Source organism: Canis lupus, chromosome 34 (genome assembly GCF_003254725.2).
Source record: "Canis lupus dingo isolate Sandy chromosome 34, ASM325472v2, whole genome shotgun sequence".
Classification (NCBI taxonomy): Eukaryota; Metazoa; Chordata; class Mammalia; order Carnivora; family Canidae; genus Canis; species Canis lupus.
This window is the reverse complement of record NC_064276.1, coordinates 35577229-35603947: the sequence shown is the minus strand read 5'-3', so window position 1 is coordinate 35603947 and position 26719 is coordinate 35577229. Positions and strand designations below refer to the sequence as shown.

At 49.1% G+C, this 26719-nt stretch overlaps 1 protein-coding gene across 8 annotated transcripts in view; it reads left to right on the top strand.

The window, feature by feature from the left end:
• The window catches only part of TNIK (TRAF2 and NCK interacting kinase), a 376625-nt gene that overhangs the window by 292157 nt on the left and 57749 nt on the right, over positions 1-26719 (top strand). For 5 of the 8 annotated variants that reach the window (XM_025425581.3, XM_025425577.3, XM_025425578.3 and 2 more), the window contains 3 exons: positions 15863-15973; positions 17204-17290; positions 18324-18512. In XM_025425581.3, coding sequence (XP_025281366.1) covers positions 15863-15973; positions 17204-17290; positions 18324-18512 — 387 coding nt within the window. The remainder of the gene's footprint in view (positions 1-15862; positions 15974-17203; positions 17291-18323; positions 18513-26719) is intronic. The other 3 variants (XM_025425582.3, XM_025425579.3, XM_025425583.3) reach the window with 1 other exon arrangement.

Genomic DNA, 26719 nt, shown 5'->3' with positions numbered 1-26719 from the left:
CTCCGTAGCGCGGGTGGCAGAGGGCTTCGAGGGGTCGGCGGCGCCTTCTTTTTTCTTTCTTTTTTTTTTTTAATTTTAACATGAGAACTTTTGGCCCTTGAGCCTAGATCCTCAGTTGATGCAAAGCCTTTCAAAGGATGCGTGGTATTATTTTGTTTTGTTTCGATCTCTATTTTCTTTCCTTCTTACCTGGCATGACTTATTTGAGCTTCCTATTTTTTTTTTCATGAGTTGCTAAAATCACATTTTCTAACACTTCCCAAAGCATTTGCCCTTTGACAGTTACTCTGTTCCACACTTTACCTGAATCGTCTCGCTGAATCGTCGCAGTAACCCACAGTCTCAGAATAATGCAGCTGAGTCTGAGAGGTTAATAACTTGCCACAGGTCACACAGCTTGGGCAATTCGAGCCCAGGGGATAGGATTCCAGAGCCCGGGTGCTGTCACTGCCTCTCGGCTGATAAGCCAGTCATGTTTGCCCATATTCTGTACCCGGCCTCCGCTTCTGTAGTCTTTTTTCTTTGAGAACTCGAGTTTTGAGCTAGGGCAAGGAGCTGCACCCAGCAGGTGCTCTTTTTTGCGATGGGTTCTGGTTCTCACGCTCCCCGTCAGAGCTAACAGCCGAGGCCTCCTCGTGTCCCTTCTTTTGTGGCACTTCCTGGAGCCTCTGTCTTGGAGGCAAGTCAGAGTTCAGACCCAGCGGGGCACATGCACCCACGAGGACAGACCCGCTAAGTCCTCACTTGCACCAAAGGCAACAGTGGCCCCAAGGACACTTTGCTTTATGCACCACAGTGTGTGAGCCCTGGCTTCTCCGGGAACACTTGTAACCGCGGGGCATTAAGAGACTATGGTGGCTTTATCCATTAATCCTTTATCTTGCTCCTATTGCTCAACAGGAAGACGAAGAGATATTCGATACTCAAATGGTTGTAAATTCTGAACCCATACATAACAATTGTCTCTGCCACCGGGGACTCCTCTCCTGCATGATGACCTTGTGGTTCCAGAGTAGGAGCTTGGACTACGCTGGCACACGGAGGCACTTAAAGCCCACAGTTAGACTCGCGAATTTAGCTTCAGTGTGGGTCAGGTGGGCTTTTGCAGGCGTCCTGGGAAAAATCACTCCCATTCTCAAATGCCCATCAGATGCCCCTTTGGTGACACAGGGCTAGGTAAGCTGTAGCCTTTGTCTTCCCCAGCGGTCTCAGATGTCACCTCCTACCAGAGCTGTGGTTTCTAAGGAAGCCCTGCACGTCCTTTGCTATTTATGGATAACCATGTGGATTTGGGTAGTTCTAAATCTGCATATACTTAAAAGGACTTTGTACACTGGATGTAGTCATTTATCAGCTTCATGAAAAGGACATGGCTTTGGACCAATGAAATGTCGGGTACAAGGCTTTCAGCTTTTGACCAGTGATAAAGTACAATTTATAACTAAGTTCCAGGAAATTGATTAAACGTAGCTAAGGTGAAATGAGTCCCTCAATAGTGAGAAAAGTACAAAGAAGGCCTCTTTTATTGTTATTTAGTTCAATAAAACTTCCTACTGCTTGGCCTAGGAAAGTCCCTCGTGTTTATTCTCCATCACGGATGGAGGATCCCAGAATCAGGGGCAGGATGCAGGAGAGGAGTCCAAGAATCCGTAAGGCACTTACCCTGGTCATCTTTTCAGACAGACGAACCTTGGCCAAAAGATTTGTGGTGATGCTTAACTGTGCTCAAGAGTTTTGGAATGATTTCAGGGATTTATCTTTTTTTTTTTTTTCAACTCGCTAAGAGCATTCTCTATGCCTTCATTTGGAGGAGAATATCTTTAAGTCACAGGAATAATCGCCTTGACCCCAGGGGCACCAAACTGCTCAATGGTGGTAAGTTTTATTCTTCAGAGAATTGTGTTAAGTCTTCCAAGACACCTGCATCTCACTTAGTGCCTTCAAGACCATCAGAACACCGCTCGTTATAGAAACAGCCAATTCTAGCTAAGAGATATTATACGGTTTTGGTTCTATTGCCTGAAAATAAAATTTCTTTTAAAGATTTTATTTATTTATTCATGAGAGACACAGAGAGAGAGGCAGAGACAGAGGCAGAGGGAGACGCAGGCTCCCTGCTGTGAGCCTGATGTAGGACTCGATCCCGGGATCACGACCTGAGCTGAAGGCAGACCCTCAACCGCTAAGCCACCCAGGTGCCCCGAAATTTTTTGTAAAGAAATACCACCAGCACCTTATTGGCCAGACATAGCGGAGCCCGGATATAAAAAATGAGAGCCTGGTCGTCTCACTGTGTGTGAATTTCCTAGAGCCTCTAACTTCTTATTGCGAGCTTCTTATTTCAAGGACATTGGGTTCAACTGTTTTTCTAAGAAGGGCACAGTAGAATTAAAAACTTTTTCCTAGTCCCATACGCAGCCATTCAACGAATTTTGTGAATTCATCCCTCTGCTATGCTGGACGCCAGGAACAGTCTGCCCGGGTGCTCACCAGATCTGTGGGGGAAACAGGCATTGGGCAAATAGCCACCCAAATAGCCATTCGTTATCATGGCCAGGGTGCCGCGGTAGGGAGGAATGGGGGGCTAAGGAATGGGGGTGCGGGGAGGGGGAAGCAGCCCAGCCTGGCCGGGAGGACGACTGGGGGAGGGGCCCGCGGAGATGGTAGGCGGGGAGGCCAAGTCCCAGTCCTGTAGGACTTCACAGGCCAAGTTCAAGATTCTTACATTTAATCCCGAGAATAGTGGGAAACCATTGCTGTGTGTTAATCGATCGGATCTGCATTTTTCAAAGGAAACTTTGGCTGCTGCAAGGTCGAGTGGAAGAAGCAAGGGTGGGTGAGGGGGCCGAGTCAGTGTAGGCCAGGGAGGGTGACGCTCTTGTGGGTGGGGGGCAGTGGGGTGTGAGAGAAGGGGACACATCTGGAAGGGATGCAGACTGGGCGGGAGACGGCTGACTAGATGTCACAGAGGGAAGAGAGAAAGCGGTCGCAGGACGTCCCCGGTGCGGACCGGAGCAGTGGAGGACCAGGGGTGGGAGCAGAAGGAGCAGATCCGTCTGGAACGCGGTGAATTTAAGGTGCCTCTGAGGTGGCCAGTGGTGAAGCCAAGGGTGCAGGTGGATTATATGGAGAGAGCCAGGCAAGGGAGGTCGGGGGGGGCGAAACGAGGGGAATTGCTGGCCTCGGGCCCTGGGAGTGGGCCCCGACACGAGGGGAGAGCGTGGGCCTGAACCCTGAGACCGCAGGGCCGGAGAGGGGAGGCCAGCAGAGAAGGCTGCTGAGGGCCCGGAGGAGAACTGGCGCGAAGGCAGAGAAGCTCGAGCGGGCAGCACAGCAGAGCTAAGGCCCAGCCTCCAGCCCGCCAGAGGTCGAGGGAGATGACCGCGTCGCGGGTTTCAGGGCAAAGACGTTATGTGAAAAGGTCGTTTTGACATCGTCAGTCGGACTCTCTAAAAGTGCGTTCATTTCCTGTTTGGGAGGAAGGGAAGCAATCTGCTCAGCCGGTGAGATGTGAATTTGGGGTGCGAAGACGTGGCTTAGGTCTGAGGGCTGCCGTGCACCCCCTGCCCGCCCTGGCTGCTCTCCGAGTCTCCCCAGCCCCGCTCCCTGGGCTCTGCAGAGAGCCCCCCGCCCCCGCCACCCCGTGCAGTTTGTTCCCACCCCCTAAGGGACACTGGGGAGGAACCGGGAGGCTGGGCCTGAAAGCACTCTGTTCTCAAGGCCTCGTCCGGGATGGCTTGAAGGTTGCCAACGGGTCCCACCTTGGGCTTCCGTTCAGGGGACTCTTCAGAACTACATGCTCGTCCACTTGGGGTCAGCTCTTGCTCACGTTTTCTCTGAGCATTTGCTTCCACTTGGGGTGAGCAGACTGGTCTCAGAGAAGCTGGGCCAGCTGCAGCCCGAGCCCAGAGCAGCCACAGGTCAGCTAGGTTATTCTTTGGAACCCATGTGGTTTCTCCCAGATGTTTCTAATCTTTTTTTTTTTTTTTTTTAGAGATTTTATTTTTTCATGAGAGACACACACAGAGACACAGAGAGAGAGGCAGAGACACAGGCAGAGGGAGAAGCAGGCTCCCTGCACGGAGCCCGATGTAGGACTCGATCCCAGGACCCCAGGATCCCGACCTGAGTCGAAGGCAGGTGCTCAAGCACTGAGCCACCCAGGCGCCCCCACCCAGATGTTTTTAAACCAAAGAAAAGGGGCCGGAGGTAGACAGGGGGAATCTGCACATGTCTTTAAAGACAACGTACTCAAGCTCCAAAAAGTCCCGTGGGCCTTGGAGCATTTGGGGGAGATTCTGTTGACGGTAGTGTTTTGGTTAATGCTCATTCTATATAAGTTCTTCGTGCCTCGGTTTCTTTGTAAAGCTAGAAAAATAGTAGCACTTCCCTTCCAGGACTGTCACGAGGGTTAAATGAGTTAGTGCATGGAAACCGTTGGATGGACTGTGACTAACGCTGAGAACACACTCGGTAAATGTTAGTTATTATTACTGGAGGAGGTGCCTTTGGCTGACGTCAGAGGTGTAATTTCCAAAAGTGTAAACTCTTTCATGTGCTGTAGTAAAACCCTCTTGCATCCGTTAAGATCAATGTACCAAGAGGACCCCCAGGTGGCTCAGCAGTTTAGCACCTGCCTTCAGCCCGGGGTGTGATCCTGGGGTCCTGGGATCCAGTCCCACATGGGGCTCCCTGGATGGAGCCTGCTTCTCCCTCTGCCTGTGTCTCTGCCTCTCTCTTTCTCTCTGTCTCTCTCATGAATAAATAAATAAAATCTTTAAATAAAAAAAAAGATCAATGTACCAAAAGGTAAGCTTTTATTCATGTCTTGGGGAAGATATTTGTTATACCAGTTAAAATTCATTTACATCCTTAGGAGAAAAAAAATATACATCGATGGTTTTTAAACGACTGGATGGCACATTAGTACAGAGGCCAAGTGTGGCAGCTTTGAAGCTGCAGAACCCCAGGTGTAGTTCAAGCTGCGTGGCCTCGAGCCACGCACGGACCCTCTCGGAACCCCAGCTTGTTTATGCGCACACTCGACGTACGGTATGCGTTGCAGGATTGTTGGGAGAGGTAAAGGGAAGCAGGTACACGGAAGGCGTGCCACAGTCCTGACACGAGAAGGATTGTCGTTGCTCGGGGAACGTTTTGTTGTTGTTTTGGAACGGAAGATCCCAAAGTGGTTGTTGGGTTTGTCTAGAGAGACGGCATTTCCCGGTGTCTGCCTTCCTTAATTCACTGACGTGTCTTCTCCGTTTACTGTGACATGTGGACTTTTCCATCCCTTTTTTGAGGGCTCTTTTCTGAGCACCCCTCTCATTGTGTCTTGCTGGGCTATCTGTCCGCGGGTGACTTAGCCTTGTCCCAAGCCTCAGGGGAACCCCCCCCTGGAGAAACTCTGCTTTCTGACTTATTCTCGTACCTGTATTTTTTTTTTCAAGATTTTATTTATTTATTCATGAGAGATACAGAGAGAGAGAAACAGAGACACAGGCAGAGGGAGAAGCAGGCTCCATGCAGGGAACCCGATGCGGGACTCAATCCCGGGACTCCAGGATCACACCCTGGGCCGAAGGCAGGTGCTAAACCGCTGAGCCACCCAGGGATCCCCTCGTACCTGTATTTCTTGCTGTCACTTCCGACACTGGGTAATTAGGATTCCGTCATTGCCACCAAGTAGCTGCAGCAAATCTTAGGGCCTACCAGTACCGAAACAAGACCCATAAGAAGGTAGAGATCTCATCCTGCCTCAGTAGGAAGCTTCTGGGCAGCAGGAACTGATGTGAACCCTTTCCCCGAGAGGGTAGATGCAAGGCAGTCAAGGCCACCAAATAAACTGCCTGGGTTTGAGAAAAAATGAGTGGGAAATATCAGAAAGGGAGACAGAACATGAAAGACTCCTAACTCTGGGAAATGAACTAGGGGTGGTGGATGGGGAGGTGGGCAGGGGATGGGAGTGACTGGGTGGCGGGCACTGAGGTGGGCACTTGACGGGATGAGCACTGGGTGTTATTCTATATGTTGGCAAATTGAACACCAATAAAAAATAAATTTATTAAAAAAAATTAAAAAAAAAAACCGCCTGGGTTTGAATCCGGCTCTGCCCTGCCTGCCGCCTTTGTGATCTTGGGCGAGACATGACTTCTTTGTGCTGCAGGTTGCTTGTTTATAAAAGGGGATAGTGGAGCTTCCGAGGATTAAATGAGTTAATACACAGGAAGCACTTAGAGTACTACTCCCTGGCGCTGAATAGGTACCTACGGGAAGTTCAAGAAGAGAGTCGCACAAGGGGAAAATCTTTGTATCCCATGATCTAGGTTGTGTTGCTCCCCTGAGTCATCTTTTCGAGGTGCTTGTGGGTGAGCTTGGGACACAGGTGCAGGGGTACAGGGAAATCAGGGTGGCTTTTCACCGGTGCCACCTTCCCACCCACTGGACTGCACTCCCGGGCCCTCGGCTGGAAGAAAGCACCATGAACAAGAATAACTCCTCCATTCGGGGCCTAGGGTGTTCATTCATTGGCGCTGCTGAGAAATGGCCTTGAATCCACTTCGTCGTGAACGGTAGGCACCCTAATGTGCCTGGCGAGCGGCCTCCGGTTGGAAGCCGAGCAGCCCTTCATCCCTGAGTGTCGTTAGCATCCGCAAGGAGCCTGAGCGCTTCCTGGCTGGCCTTTTTGTTCTTTGGGTTCAGTAACTGAACAGAAATTATGAAACAGCTGGGAGCCAGGCTGGCAAACTGGATGCCCACTGTCCCGGGCGGGGCCTGCCCGTGGGCCTCTGGCAGCGGTCCGCGGTCACACGCGTGTGGAGGTCACGCTGGTGCTTCAGGAGGCCGTGTGGCCATGTGGTCTGCATAGCCGCAGGGAACGCTGCTCCCCAGTGCATCCAGAAGGTTCCTTGTTCTGACTGGCCCACCACGCTGCTTGGTCTCCTGGGCCCTGTGATGGCAGGGGTTTCCTAGTAGGGTGAAGAAGGTGGGCTGACGTTCCTGTACGGCAGCTTCAGATGTCATTGCTGTTTGAAATCCTTTTGTCCAGACCCCTTCCTCCATTCCCAAGGAATCGGAAAGACGGGTTAGCATTTCATACTCCGAGCATTTCGTACTGGAAAAAAGCCAGTGTTAGGAAGCTCCTGCCCCTAAGAGCACCTTAGATGGATGCCAGAGCCACTGTCCTGGGACAGCATGGGATTCCAGTATCTAGGGTCTTCATGGAACTTCTTTTACTGCATCTGGTCTGCATCTCTGTTTTACAGTCAGTATTCCTGGTTGTCCCCAACCGTGGCACTTTGACAACAGTAGCTTCACAGTATTATTTCAGATGACCTCTACCCTGAATTGTTTTCATTTCCCTCTTGTTTTCTTCAGTGCGCAGTTCTGTAGAACCATAGAGGCTGGAGAACATAGGGGACCTCAAAAGTGATCTAAGCCAATTCTTCTTTCGAAGCAAGAATCCCTTTGTCAATAGTCCTCGGATAGTCATTTAACCTGTTTAACATAAAATTTCTGTTTATATGCTTAGAGGCGTATGGAAGCATATCCTGTATTTGAGCAGCTCCTGATTTAACTATGTATCCTATTATCGACTCAAGTCCTTGTGATATCCCTGCATTAACACTAGTTATGCCAAAGAAAACCATATCACCTTCCACATCAGCCCCAGAAATGTTTGTGGCAAGGAGAATGTTCTTTCCCAGCTGTCACCAGTTCCCCCAACCTTTCCATGGATGATATGATTTGGTGTCTCCAGTACTATCCAGATGTGGGACACTGTGTTAATAAACTGGTCTCTGACAGGCTTGTTTTCACAAGACCCCATCTGGGAGTCTCCTATTAAGGCTTCCAAATGGTGGCAGAGGGATTTGGAGGGATCTGCACTTGACTTTTACACTAACCTATGAAGTCATAGGTACTCAGGATGTCATTCCGGCTTCCCTATATGGTATCCAGGAAGACCCCAGTAGCCGCTCCCCTGGGGGGAAACTGTAGCCGAGAGATAATAAGGAGCTTGATCATACTGACTAGCTCCTGGAGAAGAGGCCAAACCAGAATTCTTCATTAAGCTTTCTCTTAGCTCAGTCCAGTTAGAACTTTCATTCATTCATTGTACTACATGCATGAAAACCAGCTTAGCACCCAGGTGCTCAGATGGTGCTTAGCGATGGACTGCCTACTGATCAAAAGTTGGCCTGAGAACCCAAAGGAAGAGCTTCATTTAGGCAGTTAATTTTCCAGGAAGTCTCTGAATGGGTAGGTTGAATGGTTTGGCTTTAGTAGCATAAAGTAAGTGTAAAAAGAAAAGAATGAGGCCCGCCTGGTCTGTCGAGCTTTCTCACTGGGTTTCCGTTGACTATGAGGAAAGGCAGATAAGAAAGCAAGGATGAAAAGAAGAGAAAATGGCCAACTTGAAAAAGCATAAGACGACATCTTTCACTTTGTGTATGTAGATGTCTCAACCAGCTTCTTTCGAATCCACAGAGGTGGCATGGCAAGAGCCAGACATAGGGTATCGTCCTGGCTTTGCACTTAGCGAGTGAACCTGGGCAAGGTATCGACATGTGTGTGCCACGGTTTCTTCATTTGTCCAATGGGGACAGTGACGGCAACACATGCCCCACAGGGTTGTGGTGAGAATTGATGAGTTAATATGAGTGAAGGGCTTGGGGCTGTGCTTGGCCTCTTGGGAGGCACCCCCTAGTGTTTGTTCAGAATCCTAGTGTTAGTTGCAGGGAATCATGCCCTTGCCCTAAAAATGGATGGTTCACAAAGGTCTTTCCAAAACTGAAATGTGAGCAAGTCTTAAATGGGCTAACGAATGCCCAAAGGCCCGAACATCTCTCCTCACAGCTGCTGTTAGGCTTGTTACAGAACAGTCCTACTTAAGTGAGGGGCATGTGTGCTGTGAGGTCGATTCAAAAGGGCACACTGGGTCCTTTCACTCCAAGTGTCTTTGAACAGAGAGCTGCTTTGTTGAGGGGACGGTTTGAGGTATTTGCCAAGGAGCCCAACTTGATCCTGTGTCAGCTGCTGGCCTGTTTTCTGGAGGCCAACTCAGGTCTTCCATGGTCCATGGGGTCCTCTCTCAGCCCTTCCAGGAGGTCACCCAAGTTGAGAAACAAGTGGAGCTGTTCAAGAGCAAACCCAAATTCTACTGTTTCACTTCTCTTTCTGATTTGTTAGTTGGGCTCTCCACAATACATCCTTGCTTAGGCTAGATGAACAGACTTGTGAGGTCACCTAGCCTGCTCCCATGCTGAAGGTTGGGTTACGGTGACTTATATTCAAGGTCATTTAACATTCACTCATTTGTTAGAAAAATATTTATTGAGACTGTGGTCTAAATGTTTGTTTTTATGACAAAGCGGGACCAGAGCCTAGTCTTACTATTTCTGATCCAGTGTTCTTTGCCCAGGCCCTAAGGCCTCTCTTACCTACCCCCTCTTCTCCCGGTGACATGTCACTGCAGCTATGGGATATTCATTCTCAAACATGGGTATTACCCCTGAGTCTATATATTGGGAAATGTAATGCATATAATAGATGGACCCAGAGCCCCAAATCTATAGGACTGTCATGAGAACAAGATTCAAATTCAATCCGAACATTCAGTAAATAGAAAAAACAGCCAAGTATCCCATCTGGAATTTCTTAAGGATATTTTTTTTTAAAGATTTTATTTATTTATTCATGATAGTCACAGAGAGAGAGAGAGAGAGAGGCAGAGACACAGGCAGAGGGAGAAGCAGGCCCCATGCACCGGGAGCCCGACGTGGGATTCGATCCCGGGTCTCCAGGATCACGCCCTAGGCCAAAGGCAGGCGCCAAACCGCTGCGCCACCCAGGGATCCCTCTTAAGGATATTGAAGAAAATGCTGATGGTGGTAGGATAGATGAGGTATCTTTTGCTCAGTGACTCCCTGCATACTCGGAACTGCGCTTCCCATTACCTCTCCAACCACTGGAACATTCTTCTAGGTACCAGGGCTGGGCAGTGGTAGGGCATGGAGTGGAAATAGCATGGAGTCAGACCAACCTGGGCTTGATTCCAAGCTCCACTATCTTCCAGCTGTGTGACAAGGAACAGTTTACCTCTTAAGCCTCAATTTGCTTATCTGTAAAATGGTAATAAAGTGTGTAGTCATATTGTGAGATTTAATGAGTTGAAGCATGTAAATCACCCGGCCAAGCAAACACCTGACATCCATAGACACTGCCTGATACGATTTGTATTCATTTCATAATCGTCCCTCAACTTAGCATGTGGCCATTGAAAGGCAATGAACCTTCTTTAGAGTCGGAAAGGAAAATAAAGAAAATGACATCTGCCTCACTGGCCTGACAGAGCTAACGTGAGCCTATAATTAGAATAGTCAGTGATGCAGTACTTTTTTAGGTAAAAATAATGCCATACATACAGATTTTAATCCTGTACTTTTTTCCCAAAAGATTCCATGTTCTAGAACGATGGGTGAGCTGCATTTAGCCACATTTGCTCCGGTGCACTGTATGATCTTTTATATTAGGAAGGAGACTGTGTTGTTTCCCTTCGGTGCCAGCCAGTTCTACGCGGGCCATCATTGCTCACTTTCACAGCCCTTCAGTGAGAGGGTGTGGTGGGATCAGAGGGAACTGCCCCCATTGCTGTAAAAACAACTTTAACCACTTGCTCAGGTGATATCGACAGAGGTGCCACCTTCTTAAACAAAGAACCAAATTACAAGTCTAAATTTATTGTTTATCTCCTTTTGATCTTTCCAAGAGAGGTTTTGAGGTCATAAAATCTGTGGAGAACCAAGATTTTTTTTTAATTTTTTAAATTGGAGTTCAATTTGCCAACATTTAGCATAACACCCAGTGCTCATCCCGCCAAGTGCCCCCCTCAGTGCCCATCACCCAGTCACCCCAACCCCCTGCCCACCTCCCCTTCCACTACCCCTTGTTTATTTCCCAGAGTTAGGTGTCTCTCATGAGAACCACGATTTATTTTTCATTTGTTTGTGCATAGCCTTTGTGATTTTTCTTCGTTTCAGAAAGAGGACGTAAGGTTGCTTACAAGGATTAATACAGCAACTAAAATTCTTATAGAAGAGAATATTAAGTAGAAGGGATTATAAAGCAGAAGAGAAAAACAAGACAAAGCCAGGTAGGGTCATTTCACAACATGGTGCCCCTGGGCACAGGTGCCTGAAGGGGGCCACCAGTCTGACTCTGAGAACCCTAGCCCCTGAGAAAAGAGGTGAACTCGAGTGGTTTGAGATTCACGTTGTCCAGTGGATACAAGTAAATGTGCTGCTCGAGCAAGCTTTCTGAGATAACTGAGAACCTGTACATTTGCCTAGTCATGGTTGAGTAGTGCTGCGAAGAATGTGGGAGGCGATGTTCCTCCCACAAACACAGTGCTTAGCTTTATTCAGCTGTTCTGATAACATTGTGAAATGCAGGGTCTGGCCCGACAGTTCATCAAAAGTCAATTCTACGAGAGCCAGAGCACCCTAGTGGAGTTCACACCTTTCTGCTGGTTAAACTTAATTTAAAAGGATCATTTAAAAACAAAACAAAAACAAAAACACAAACAAAGGAAAGACAGATCAACACCATGGCTTTTGAGATGACCAGCCATGAGATTATTTGTTTCAACTTTAATAAGAATTGAATACTTAAGAGTTAAGGTGATATTGTCTTGCAAGAATTTAAAGAGCCAAAACTCTGCATAATCAATTTAGGTGTAATGGATAACCCTTCCCCTGAGCAAGGGAACAGGATTATTTCATTTGGATAAACTGACCAGTTCACATCCTTGAAATACAGCCACACAGCCTCCACTCGAGGGAGCCTGAGGGGAACACCCTGGGGGAGAACCAAAACTACTCTAAACAAAATTATTCTTTGGGAAGATCCATAGAAGACAGAAGGACAAGGGATCCCTGGGTGGCGCAGCGGTTTAGCGCCTGTCTTTGGCCCAGGGCGCGATCCTGGAGACCCGGGATCGAATCCCACGTCGGGCTCCCGGTACATGGAGCCTGCTTCTCCTTCTGCCTATGTCTCTGCCTCTCTCTCTCTCTCTCTCTGTGACTATCATAAATAAATAAAAATTAAAAAAAAAAACATTTTAAGAAGACAGAAGGACAAGAAGACCTCAGTGACCTACTCCTTTAGAGCAAGGCAGTAATAGTGATTTTAGCCTGGAAAATTTTCAGTGGGTATTATCAGTCATCCCCCAACCAGGGAAAAAAAATTTAAGAAACTTATAAAAACCTATTGGATATCTAATTTAAGTGATACAAGATGTGGATGAAAATATACTTCTAGGTAGTTCAGTAAAGGTGGGGCATTGGTCAAAAGTTTTAGGATAGTTGGTGTAAGCCATTCCTTTTTGACAATAGGACCGCTGTCAACTGTATGCATAATTTAAATGAAATTTAGAAATGGTTAGATTCTTATTCCCTTATTTTATTTTCCCGCCTTTCTTTAAGATGGCAAATAGATGCCATGCCAATGCTCTCGGTTTAGAAAAATACTCTCAGGGGAAGCCTGGGTAGCTCAGCAATTGAGCGTCTGCCTTCAGCTCAGGGCGTGATCCCTGAGCATCAGGCTCCTGGCAGGGAGCCTGTTCTCCCTCTGTCCATGTTTCCACCTGTCTCTGTGTGTGTCTCTCATGAATAAATAAATAAAATCTTTTTTTAAAAAAAAAGAAAAGAAAAATACTCTCGGGCATTGTCTGTGCTCAACACAAAAGAATATTCTGGCCCAGAAAGGCATAGAAGGGTGGAGGGGTTGTCTGAAGCTCTGCTAGCCTTTCTCCTCCCCTCTTGCAACCCAGTTTACTGTATTAAGTGCAACAAAGATCAATGGTATCAGGGACGTACTGGGAGTTAGTGGGAGATAAAAAGTGGAGTGGAACAGAGATCCTGCCCACAAATAGCTTTCAGCGAGATTGTAGAGTAGGTAAGACACACTCAGATAACCATAATTTAAGGCACAGTATGATATAAACTCTAAGGTTTGATGAGACAGAAAATGCCTCCAAGGAAATGTAAGATATTGTGTTGCCCTCTTTTGCCCCAAATTTCTTCCTTGGTTCAGTCCAAAGAACCTTCCGTGTCCCTGACAGGTGCCCAGCCACACGTGGGGGGCTGCGGGTCCAGCGGGAATCAAGCACAGGCCTTCCCTCAATGAGCTGCTTCTAGCGGGCGTCATCAGAGCTTTGTAGAGGTGAGGTGTCTGCTTGAGGTCAGCGACCCGGCCTTTGGTATGTCCCCTCAAATAGCCCCACGCCCAGGAGGAAAGAGAGCAAAGATTTTTCCGGGAAAGGCATTGGCGTTGAAACACAGCAGCTGGAAATTGGCAAGGTGCCCTCAGAAGGTTGGGGAAGTGATTTATTTTTCCAACCTCGCCACAGGAACCGAAGCCCCGGCAGATGCCTCCGTGCGTTAGCGGCAGCTGATCTGAGTGAGATCATTATTAATTATTAGTCACTTCTGAGTGTCTTTCTCAGAAACTACAGACCCTCTTGAGTTGCAATCAATACTGTGTACACCTTGCACAAGCACCTGAGTGGCATGTAATTATAAAACAGTATTGATTCCCGGCAAAGGGGTTGAAAATGTACAAATCCTTCACATAAAAATCAGCTAAATCTTCAAAAGCCTTGATTATTTTATTTTTTTGTCCAGAAAGAGGCCAATGGTGGGAGTAAAAAACTTGAGATGTTAGCTAAAGTAGGGCTAGTTCCTGCCAGGAGCCAGATCTGTACACATAATTATTCTATCCTCTGCGCTGGCATTGATTCACTTGGGTTGAGTGTTGGAAAGATCTCTGTTTTGGGTCTGTAATCCAAATTATTCAGGCAGTTCCTCTGATGATGTTTTCTACTCGCATCTTCCGGTATTATTTTTCTGTAAAACAAATAATTACACGTCTGGAGCTGGACTCATCCCCATCCCCCAATATACCCCTCGTTCCTTTCCCCAAACCTGCTTTTCCCCCTGTTTCAAACCGTCTGCCCTGCTCCTTGGCCAGGAATTTCCCTCACCCTCCCAAGCCCCATAGTCCCCAAATCCTGCCTATTTTATTTTGGCCTAATTCTAATTTCTCCTTCTAAGTTGGCATCCACTCCAGTCCTGTTAGAAGAGCTGGAAATCTGGGTAGCTTTGAGTCTGTCTGCGTTTTGGCTGCGTCTCCGTTCTCAGCCGCGAGTGTGAACGTGGGTCCCCCGCTGCCTTTGCCTGACTCATGGGTGCCCTGTCATTTCTGGCTGCACCCAGAGAACGGCCTCGCTCTGCACTTCGGCTTCCAGTCTTGCCCCCTCCCACGGCTGTCCGGAGGCCCCTTGAGAATGCAAGTCGGGTCCTGGCATTTGCAGAAAGTCCTACAGTGGCCCCCTATCCCCTGCAGTCTAAGGAGGACGAGTAATTCTTGATCTCCAACTTGATCCCGAGTCTCAAAAAATTGTAGCTTATCTCCGAGCGTCAGGGGTCATTGGAAGACAGCAGGCCCGGGGCTTGCAGGCGGGAGCCACCTTAGGAAGGCCTCCCCGTTCGTGGGCTTCTTTGGCGTTTCCAACGTCTGCCTGGTTTAGCTGGGCCTGTGACGGAGAGCTTTTGTACCAGAAGGTTCTTTCCCTGGTTGCCCTAAGCTTGCTTGTCAGTGTGATATAGGCCGGGTCCATTCTGCTTTGAGTAACTCCCATCTTCTCAGCCGGGCAGCAAAGTGCTGTTGAGAATGTTAAAGGGGAATGAGCCACTCGCATGGATTCCCCCAAACCTCATATTCGAGGAAGAAGAAATCCTAATGCCAGTATAGGGCCGCGGCCCTTCTCAAAAGGAGCACGGATGGCATGTGGTGTAGGAAGACACTGTGATGCGTGAGCGTCCTGTGCATTATGGGATGTTCGGCATCCCTGGCCCCTCACACGAAGTGCCAGGCACGGCCTGTGGTCCTAGAGACGAGAGAAGAACTCCCCCAGGGCCCTGCACATTCCCAATGCTCCAGGGATTGGGGGACGGTACTGTCCCACCGAGAACCGTTGGTTGCTGTGACTACCCCGAGGTGGGCTCCCTTTCCCAGAGCACGAGGAAGAGCTGGATTGTTTCCGTCTATCACTGCTGTTGCCTCTTCATCTTCTGTGCTTTGAAATCAAGCTCCGCCACCGACTGGGGGGCATGACCTGCGACAGGAGGGGGACCTTGGGCAACTGCCGGATGTCTCCGCGCTTCCGTTTTCTCATGGGGCCTGGGGATGGTAATAGTAACCTCCACGTCAGCAGATCTTTGCGACGATTAAGTAAGGCCGAGCACGAAAGGCCCGTCACCCTGTCCACTGTCCGTGATGCGCGTGTAAGGGTCTTACTCGATGAGAAGTTGAAATGCACACGGGCCAGAGAATACTCCAGAGAGTAAAGAAAGGCAGCGTGGGGTAGCAGATGGGGTGGCGGATGGGGTCAGAGGCAGTGAATTGTGGCCATTAATTCCCGAATGGCCTCGAACAGGTCACTTGATCGCCGTGGATCCTGCTTTCTCTCACCTGTGCAATGTTTGTCCTGCGCGTGTCAGAGACCGGGTGGCGAGCTCTGCCCACGCGTGTAGGACCCGCAGAATCTCCTCAGCGGTTTGCTGACGTGTCACATGTCCTATGTCCCCGTGCGGCGGGGGCCTCCTGCCCCTGAGTGGAACCCCTGGCCCGGCGGGGGGGGTGCACTGGGCGGGAGCCCCGGGGGAGTAAAACCCGGGGAGCCCATGGCACGGGCCGCGGGGACCTGCGGGGACCTGCGTGGCCCCGGCTTGCTCTCGGTGCCCCCACCGTCGGAAGGCCCTGCGCCCTGTCCCCCGCTCACGCTCCCCTGCTTGTGGCCCCGCAGCAACAACGGCGGGAGAAGGAGCTGCGGAAGCAGCAGGAGCGGGAGCAGCGCCGCCACTACGAGGAGCAGATGCGGCGGGAGGAGGAGAGGAGGCGCGCCGAGCACGAGCAGGTAGGCGCTCCTGAGCAGGTGGGGGGGTGGGGGGTCCCCGGGACGGAGCTCCTGAGCCAGCCGCCCTGGGGGAGGGTCCCTGGGGTCCCCAGGACAGCTCCTGAGCCAGCCACCCTGGAGGGGGGGGGGTCCCCGGTGGAGCTCCTGAGCCAGCCACCCTGGGGGGGTCCCTGGGGTCCCCGGGAGGGAGCTCCTGAGCCAGCCACCCTGGGGGGCGTCCCTGGGGTCCCTGGGTCAAACCTCCTGAGCCAGCCACCCTGGGGGGGTCCCTGGGGTCCCCGGGTGGAGCTCCTGAGCCAGCCACCCTGGGGGGGGTCCCCGGGAGAAAGCTCCTGAGCCAGCAACCCTGGGAGGGGGTCCCCGGGATGGAGTGCCTGAACCAGCTGCCCCGGGGGAGTGGAGGGGGTCCCCAGGGCGGAGCTCCTGAGACAGCCACCGGGGCTGGGGGTGGGGGGTTGGAGGGGTTTCCCCGGGAGGAAGCTCCTGAACCAGCCACCCTGGGGGTGGAGGGGGGGTCCCCGGGACTGCTCATCAGCCCGCTCCTCTCGCCCCTTCCAGAAGCAGGACGCACAGCCCTAGCAATGCCCACTGGTGGCGATGCCCGCGTGGCGCCTGGTTTCCTGCCAGGCCGAGCCTCCTGACCCACCTTGATCTTGGGGTCCCCCCAGCCCCGGGGTGGGGGCTCCTGGGAACGTGGCCCCGAGGCCCGATCAGCGAGCCGGCCCGGCCGTGGCTTCGGAAGGGCTTTTCTGTTCGCACAGCGTCCGGCCGCGCGGGTGCGGGGCCCTGGGTGCGAGTGACGGTCACACCCCAGCCTCCGCGGGCCCTCCTGTGACACTTGCGGGCCGACCACAGCCCACGAGGATTCCTTCCCGCCGCGCACAGGAGCCCCTGAACCCCTGGCCTTGCTGCGTGGGGAGCCGGGGCGGGGAGCCTGCGCTGGAAAACTTTCGAACTGGCCGCGTTCATGAGAGCCGCGAGGCCTGGGGCTTCGGGCCGCCAACAAGGGCTTTTACTTCCCTACTTTCCCCGTGTGGTGAGAGGACGTGTCTGGGTATATTTTGGTTTTTGGTGGTTTTTTTTGTTTTTTTGTTTGTTTGTTTTTTTTATTTCCCTCCTTCCTTCCACACTTTCCTCGGCAGCTCTTGTCACCTTTGAAATTACCGGTTCTTTTTCTCTCTCTCTCTCCCTCCTGTGTCGCTGTGCGTGCTCTGCTGCCTACCTCTCCAGGAGTACATCAGGCGACAGTTAGAGGAGGAGCAGAGACAGTTAGAGATCTTGCAGCAGCAGCTACTGCATGAACAAGCTCTACTTCTGGTAATGGGAAAGCCGAGGGCCAGTCACCTGCTCTGTGTTCCTCCTGCGTGTGTGCGCGTGTGTCCTTGTGTGTGCCCCCTAACACGCCGGTCCTGGTGGGGGGGGGTCCTCCGAGCCCCATGGACCTCCAAAGGCTCGTGGGGGCTTACTACGTTTCCTGACCTAGTTTGCCACCCGAATACATGTGAGGCACTTGGAGGCACTCCTTAGTGCCTCCTTCTCTTTGCGAAACTTTCGCACGAATCCGGGCGTATTACCAGTTCGGGCTGTTTTCGAGGCCCACTGTGTTTATCGCAGGGTAATTGTTAAGGTCATTTGCAACGTGCTGGAATACAATCACAGCAAAAGGCACCTCTTCTGTAGGAACCCACTCAGCTCTGCAGTCATATTTCATCTGCAGACTATTAGTTTTACCCTTACGATGGGAACATTTTGTGTTCCCTGCTCACGCGGCTTCCACTTGAAGGGCTTTTTTTATTATTATCGCACTGCTCTCCAAATGAGCTTCTCGATGTGTTTTTTTTTTTTACCTGAGCTTCTTCTTCAGCGGCCCTATGATATTTTTCAGCCTCTGCATATGCTTGCCAATGGCCTTCGTTGGACCAACTTTTGTTAAACGAAAGAGGATTTGAGCAATACCTGTAGCTACTTACTTAGTTTGGGGCTTCATTGGACATGTTTGAATGGTTTGGTTACTAAATCGGGAAGTGGATGGCTCCCTGTAGGGGTGGTGCTGACCATCCAGATGTCCTCTTATTGCTACTCTCTTGGTCACAGGTCAGGGACAAGTCACTTTGCAATGGGGGGTGTGCTGTAGGGATTGCCACGAAGGCAAGAGTGTTTTCGTGACGTGCTAAGCCCCGGCTGGAGCCTATCTCTGTAACACGCCCTGACATCCTTCTGTGGTTCTGTTGGCGTTCAGGCCTCTTGTTACCATCTCTCTGGGCTCCACTGCATGCTTCTCCGGTGCCGGCCAGTGGTTTCCATATGGTGATTTGGCCCTTTCTTTGCTTCTCTTTCCTGGTCCGGATAGGAATATAAACGCAAACAATTGGAAGAACAGAGACAAGCAGAAAGACTACAGAGACAGCTGAAGCAAGAGAGAGACTACTTGGTTTCCCTCCAGCATCAGCGGCAGGAGCAGAGGCCTGTGGAGAAGAAGCCACTGTACCATTACAAGGAAGGGATGAGTCCTAGCGAGAAGCCAGCATGGGCCAAGGAGGTAAGTGCTCCAGCAAGTGTAGCCATGTCCCGCCGGCCGGGCCGGTGGCTGCGGTGAGTTGACCCAGTAGAAGTAGAGAATTAAACTAGTGCGACGCAACTGGAAAACGATGCCTCGTGAGCAGTGCATGCTTTGCTTTGGGAAGAGCCATAATATTATTTCTGTAGAGAATTGGCAAGGCACCTTAATCCATTAGTGATTTTTGTTTTTCAGGGATTTGGGTTTTTTGTTTTGTTTTGTTTTTTTGTTGGTATCTTCTTGGATACAGGGGATTTTTGTAAACAATAACAGGAAGTAGAAAAGTCACTTTTGTCGTAAGGGTCCGAATGAGTTTGCAGCATGAGGATATTTAATGACTTCCCCCATGAAAGAAGATGATTCAATAAAGACTTGGGGAATTTTAGGTATAATCATTTCCTGTCTGTACCTAGACCCTAAAAGTGATCGTTAGCACTGCCGCCGACTCTCCCTTGTTCCGTTGCGGTATGAATGGGGGCACAGTTGGTCTCAGACCCACGGTTGTGGCTTCTGCTTTCAGGATCAGAGGTCATTGCTAGTTCTTTTGCAAGTACTTCCAAAGCCCTGGTTCTTCATTTGCTCAACTACTAGAGTAAGGGCGGATTTTTAAGAACTCGGCCTTGTGATGAGCTATTTTAAAAATCTAATTTAAAACTCTTTGGATGGGAGGAAAAAAGGTGATGACCCAATGGACAGAGCGAAAAAAAAACAAGATCAGCCAAGCTTAACAACCTTCCCAGAAGTCGCTGTGTCAGTCTGTGTGCTTAAAACCCTGGTTTTCAGGTCTGTCATTGTTTGTGGCACCCAGTGATTTCCTTTATTTCCTTGTAAGCGTAGCCAGTCATTTAAGAGGATGTTTGTGGTATTTTGTATTTTCTTCTAGTATCTTCAGGTGCTAGAGCTTATTTCAAGTTATCTAGAGTACAGTCTTACCAGAACTAGATTTCTTACCTAAGATCCCATTTTTATAAACATATTCCCGTCTTTTTATTTTTTTGTTCTCTTTTATATATATATATATATATATATGTATATATATATATATGCATATATATATATATAGAAAATTCTTGAAGTGATGTCACCCCAATGTTAACGATGATTGTTTAAGGGCAGCACAAACAATTTTTTTCTTTGAACTTTCTTGTATTCTCATATGTTGCTTAAATCTTTTATGGTGATCGTGTGCTATTTTTACAGAAACCAAACTTTTTTTCTTTTAAAACTTAGAAAAACGGAATCTGTAGAGAAAATCGTTTGATTCCACATAAAGAATGTTTTTGATCACTTTCCTTTAGAGTCTATAAAGATGATTTGTATTTACCTGTGTCTCTAACAGCTGCCTCTTTCTCTTAGATCAATAACTCAATTTTGTGATCCTACTCCCAGGTACAGCACCGACCCTTTAATAACCCACCTGTTCTTCCAGCTAAGCAGAATCACTCTGCTGTTAGACAGCAGCTGATGTGCGTCCTGGCTGGCAGAGATGTGCCACCTTCCTCCACTGCTAAACCGTTTTCTGGCCCTGCCAAGTTGAAACCCTCAGCTAAGCTACACTCACAGCTCCTGATCATGGCAGGTGTTCAGAAGGCTGAGAAATTAGGCTCCGCTAAGCTAATGCCAGTAGCACCTGCAGAGATTAATGATGCCAGATCAAGACTCCTGTTGGAGCATCACTCTCGGAAGAAAGGTGGACCAGCTTGTCCTATTAGAGTTGGTCTTGAAGAACCCCTGAAGGCTCAGGAAGCCTGGAGGACCACAGTGAGATCCCCACGGCGATCTCGCTCCCAAGGATGTAGTCCAACTCAAGAGTTAGGGTCTAAGGTCGTTTGTGTGTCCTCTCCCAACATCTTCAAAGTGACCAGCCCCAAGTTGTCCATCACTGCAAGTAAGGAGGGCCTTAGAGACTCCTGCGGACCTCGGGGCAGGAGGGGCATGAATTCATGCATCCTTCCAAGTGCCTCAACGCCTCTAAGAAGTGCTGCATCGCTAAATGACCTCTTCTTGATGCATGACCACATGGCCCTCGGTGCCCCCAGCCCCAGGCATGAGTCTAGGAGAGGCGCACCCACTGACCCCACTGGAGAAGATCGTGATTCTTTGCAAAGCTTCCCAGAATCCCTCCTTTCCCCCGTGCACCTCCCTCATGTGCAAATGTTCCAGCAAAGGGGGAGAAGCCCGGAGCCGTTCCCACGTCCTTCCTTCCACCTCCACCCGGCACATTCTGATGTGAACTTAACCACTTTGACTTCATGGTTATCTAGTTACTCTTTGTCCTCCTCGCTAAGTTTCCCGGCCTATCCTCTCTGTTCGGAATTAGGTCACAGTTCCCGAGCTTTCAGAAGTCATGGCATTCCTGGAGGCCAATCTCTGCAGATACCATCAAGATGGTTTCCTAGACCTTCTAATTCCTCTGTGCTCCCTGGCCAGGCTCCTAGCAGTGAAAGAAACACAGCAGTTGGGCGTGCAAACAACCCAGCTGTGTCAGCAAGCACTCCCGATGTGAGGTTCCCCGGCCATCATAAATCTGGGCCACCTCTGGTGGGTGACATCTTCCAAGGCCTCTGGCTTCCTAGCTCCTGGCACTCTTCTTTGGGCTTCACGCAATTCTAGACATGTGTGGGAACATTCTTTGGGGATTCATCTTTAGTCCTATCCTCCTGGGTGTGGTTAACGTAATCTGGCTTCCAACTAACCCATCTATTCATGAAACCGTTCCCAAGTCTTAGAGTGGGTGTTCATATTCTAGAAGAGAGACGAAACATTTAGATCATTGGATAAGTGATGGGCTGAATTTGGAACTGGAGTGACTGGTACACAAATAAGAACAAATAATTGTCTGCTTTGGTTTGATTCATCATTCTCTTAACACCCACTTCTTAAAATGGGAAGAAAAATGGGTGTGAGGATCCTGGTCTCCTTGACCTTTTTAATGCTTCTCCGAGCAGCATATGAACTTCTCAAGCATTATTTAAAGGTTTCTTTCCCTATAACAGTGGGGTTGCTGGGGCTGAAAGTAGCTAGACGACAAAATACATTTCAAAACTTTAGATGTGGACAGAATTTCAAGCCCAGACGAATCTTACTCATCAGCCAAGAGAAAGAACCTGAGTTAAACTCTCCTTAGCAGTTAGAATAAAAGGTACCCTTTCTTTTTCAAATGCATCCTTTCCCAGGGTCTAAAATGGAAATGATCCTTGCCAGGGACGAGGGGCCAGCGGTGCCCATGCCACGGGCTCCTCCCCCTGCAGCCTCTGTGACTTGTGCCATATCTGTCTTCTACCTCAGCTCTCTACCTCCCCCGCCAGGATGGTTTGTCCTTCTTTGGTTACTTTCTCATCCCCTTATTTCTCTTCCTTTTTTCTTTTATTTTTCAAACCAACAGTTTCTCGGCAGCTGCTGTGATGTTACAGTGCCTCACCCTCGGTGATTTTGTTGCTTCACTTTGTAAAACGTTAGGTCATCATCGCATTTTGCATGAGCTTTCTCATTAATCTGTTGGATGTAATAAGAAGAAATGAAAATACTCCTCTGCACATCTTGTCAAGCTCTTCCCTCCCTCCTTTGAAGGAGTGCTTTGTCCCGATTGTCACACTGACTGTGATTTTCAGATTTGGGCCAGAGAGGAACCTTCCGGTCTCTACGGAAAGGGGCGGGGTCAAGGCATTTTCACCCCTTGCAAATTCTCGTCCACTTCTGGATTGGGATGGAAGTTAGATTTGTTCCGTAAAAACATCAGTATGACATTCTGTTAAACATCAGCAGAAAAAAAAAAAATCAGCAGAACCGGGAGGTTGTTTTTTCTCGTTGCCACTTTTTGAAAGATGGAGATTCCTTTTCTTATAATACCTTTTTGCTTATAACGGAGCAGATTCCTTTCCTTAAAATGGCATGTGGATGGGCCTGGCAGTAATTGCGCGTGCCCTCCCCCCCCGTATTTTTTTAAATCTCCATCAACACTCTGCAGTGATTGAGTGCTGTCCCCACATGAATACTGTATGAGATTGTATTTTAATTTTTTTCAACACTCCATCATGTTCTTACTCTGTGATGCATTCCAGTCATCTGGCCATGGTGTAATTTGGCAAACGATGGGCCAAGATGTCTCTTTATATCTCATCAGCGCATTGGACGCTGAAATCCCTGCATGTAAGAACTCCTCCACTTGGTTTTCCCTACTCTACACTGATGTGGGGTTTTTTTCCCCCTTTTTATATGAGTCATTTTACAGATGAGGTCCCAAATTACCATTTAGAGTTTACAGCTCTGCTCCCTTCTTTCCTCAGTTTCTGCTTCACTCTCTTAAGATCTGGCATGAGAGAGACCTGGGAAGGAGTAAGAAGTTTGAGTTCGAGTTCTCCCACCACCGGGCTGGGTGGCCGGGACAAGTCTTGTAGCCTTCCTGAGGTGCAGCTTCCCCAGCTGCACGTCCTGCCTCTCGGGAATGCCCCCCTGGCCATCGCATATGTGAGTGCGCCATGGAAATTCTAGGCCCTGTGCACATACAATGAAATACAGTCTTCAACACAGTCGCGTTTTGTTTCCAAGGCCACTGTCACCCACCAGGAATAAGTGTTTTGCTTCTGTTGTTTCTGGTTTGGATTTCACAAGGGCAGTCCACATGCAACCCCATGGCCTCCACCCACTCCCCTCCAGGGATACATGCACACTTCTTCACTTGTCATCTCAGCTTGTGAAGGGCTTGCCTTATTATTTTTAAGTTACGTGCTCCATCCCCATGAAGACCTAATACTCTTCTCTGGAGTCATTGGTTAAGAGTGGGTACTGGACAAGTAGTCCAGGCTCTTGTCTTCAGACGAGACTCCATTCTAAGCATTTCACATGAATGAGTCTCCCCTGTTCTCACAGGTGCCTCAGAGAAGGGATATCCCCAACCTTGCTCAGTAACCATCTGTTCCTGTGGTTTTGCCAAAGGACAATGTGACTCAACTCTTTATGTGACCAGTGAATGTGGGGTCCTACAGAGTTAATGAGCACTTGAAGGTTATCTGTCGACTTCTTTCTCTTTCCCCAACATTGCCAGTAAAGACAGAAACATCAAACTGTTTTGCTCAGTTGGAATTCCCACGTGACTGTGTTTAATTCACCATGGATAAATAGGCTTTTAAGTAAGGCCTAGACCACAGACCCCACGGATGTTGCATCATATAAAGCGTTATAAAAAATGCACCCATATGACATCGTAGATATAGTTTTGCTGTCAACATCTAAAAAATCGCTTCTGTGATTTTGTTTTGAAATATTCCTCTCAACAGATACCATTCATTATTGCTAAGGGAGACATTGAAAGCTGTGAATTGTCGCCAACGTACAAAATAATTTAACAATTGACATGTGTCCTTTTATACATGTTTAAACATTTTTATTTATTTTGAGGAATTTTTTGAAATCTTGTAATCAAATTTATTTTCAGGTCTCCTGGGTTTACATAGCCTTTATGCATCTCAGAGGCGTTAGGCATCACTCCTGTAGAACCCAGTGGACAACACAGCCATGCCTGGAGCAGATTTTCATTTCTGAGACCACAATTCTGTTCCTTTTTTCTCCCTGTAATGCTGTAATACATAGGAAAGCATTTCTGCAGAGGTGATCTAAACCTCTCAATTTTAGTTTTAATGTTAAAACGATCCTTTTAATAAGAAAAATATGGCTTTTGTCCTAAAACTGACCAGTCCCTCCTAATCTTGTTCTCTATATTCACTGATAATCCCTTCAAGTAGGAAATCCTTCATAACAGATACCTCTTGTTGTCATGGTCCAGCACCTTGACACTCTATGTCTGTTGCTACTAGAACATTCTTTTTTGGTGGTGTCTCTGACATTTTACATCTCCTTGGAGCAGAGGCTCAGCTAATAGACTGATTTTTAGTGCTATGTAAGGCAGATCGAAACATATCTTCATTGTACCCCAGGGTTTAATCATATATATCCTTATTCTGGGTGAAAAAAACATTTTTTTTCTGTCTCACTCACAGATCCATCTCCTTCTCAATTAGTAGAAATAAGATGTGGTGAATCAGGAGACAGGCCTTTGCCCAGTATCAAAATAATCAGAAGGGCCTGAGCCTAGATACACCACCCAGCGTCTCCTTTGTCTGATAGTAGGATGCTTGATTTGGTATCTTTGCTCCAGTACTCATGCTGTTTCCTTTGGTGCAAAAAGCAGTGGGCAGCATTCTCTTCCTAAAAACTTTAGGACAAAGTTCTCTTGGGACAAAGCATATAGCCAAATGGCTCATTATTACACCTTTCTCATAGATTTTCGAGTTTCTTTGGACATACTCCAACCCAGGAAATGTCAACAAATTGAATTGTCCTGAAACAACAATAGATTATTGAAACCATGTATTTTAGAATGGTACAGCCTGACGCATACCGGTGGTAGGATTTAGTATGTAAACCACTGAGAGAAGGCACAGGCAACTTTAGCAGACGTGCATTCGTAATATTTACTCACAACCTGTCAAACCCGTTACCTGCCTGTGAATTCGGTGCCTCACTCTCCTGCCCTGTTCATTTCCCACGTGGCTCTGGAGCCGTGTGGCCTGTGCTGAGTCCCCCCTTTACTGGAACCTTGCTGCTGGCTGTTGCCAAAAGGATTCTTTGTCTCAAAAAAGGTTTCTTTGCTCACGGTGGCATCCTCTTCGACTCCATCCCCTCAAGGCAGACTCTTTCTAGTGCTTTCAGAATGTGCTGTCTCTAAGTGTGTGTTTAAAACCGAGGGTGTTTATAGCTTGAAAAGATAATAATAACAGCAAGTGTTCTTCACTCTTCCGGGGAAGTAAGCAGATGGCTAATATTTGGCCGAGTCCAGTGGTCTGGAAGTCGTCACTTTCTTTTCAAGGACACTAGTATTTAGAAAAGAATACAGTGCATGGCTTAGTCTGAGTTTATCTGTCTTTGTGGGACTTTCTCTTCTTCATGGTCTCAGCTCAAACCTGGCTTTATTTTATTTTTTTGCTCCGTGCAATGGTCAAATAATTACTGCTGATGTAATACTTTGCACACGCGCGTACGCAAAGTATGCATGTTCTGGCTTTGGGTAGCTAACCTGGTTTGGTGTGTGGTGAGCTCTGGGACGTGGAGTTTCTTTTTTTGGGGGGTGGGGTGGGGGGGACGTGGAGTTTCAACACCAAAGTCCACTGGATGCCAATCGTATGTACCCTGCACAGCCATGGTGGGAGAGGAGATGTTGAGTTCCCCCGGGGAGAAGTGGGGGCACGGTTTTCTATTCTTCAGCCCCCCTCATTGTGTTAAGACGTTTGCAGTTAATATAAGCACCTAATAACAGGCTTCTGTATCTGAGGCTGAGTCTGCGTCTAGAAAGATTTAAAATGAAATAGGAAGGATGGGAAAGAACAGCTCTTGTGGATTTTTATTTCAAATCAGGCAGTGAAGTGAAGAAGGCGCCCCCTGGAGACGGGTCTTGGCCTGCAGGTGGGCTCCCTGGCGGGCACTTGGAACCCTCATCAGTGAGTCAGCAGAAGGGGGGTCCGGCTCACACTGCAGGGTCACGGCGGGGGGCGCTGCCTGGGAGGTTTGGAATATAGGGCTGCCAAACTGACCCTACAGAAATAAAGGGCCGGAGGAGAGTGATCTGAAAGCAAAGGCCTAGGCCTCTTGAAGCTGTCGCAGATCTTCAGTCGTGCCTTGCAGTGTCTGTCGCGTTCATCTAAATCTCCATGGGAGATGCCCTCGTTGACAGTCCGCAGGCTCCAGATGTGGACAGGGGGTGGGGGGTGTCCTCCCACGGAGGGGCGCCCCTGGCCCGTGGGCCTTTCCTGGGGAACGCTTCTGCTCAGGCCCCTGCCTTGGGCCGAGACAGACTCCGCAAGAAGGGGGATGACGAGGGAGATGAAGTGACCCTGGAGGGCGGCCGGCAGGGAGACAGGAGGCGGGGGAGCGAAAATGCAGGTCACGCGTGGACGAGCCCAGAGAACGGGGTGGGGAGAGTCCAGGCCGGAAGCGGAGCAGGGAGATGAGGGGAAAGAAAGGGCCCTAAAGAGGGGGAAGGAAACGGTGCGGGAAGTCCGCTGAAGGGAGGGCCACAGGCCGTGGGGGCCGTGAGGAAGGGGTGAGTGGGCGCCTCCTCCAGGCGGTCCGCCTTCCCCGGGCACCCGATGCCCCCACACCGCCTCGGGCTCCCTGGCGGCTCCACAGCCTGGCGC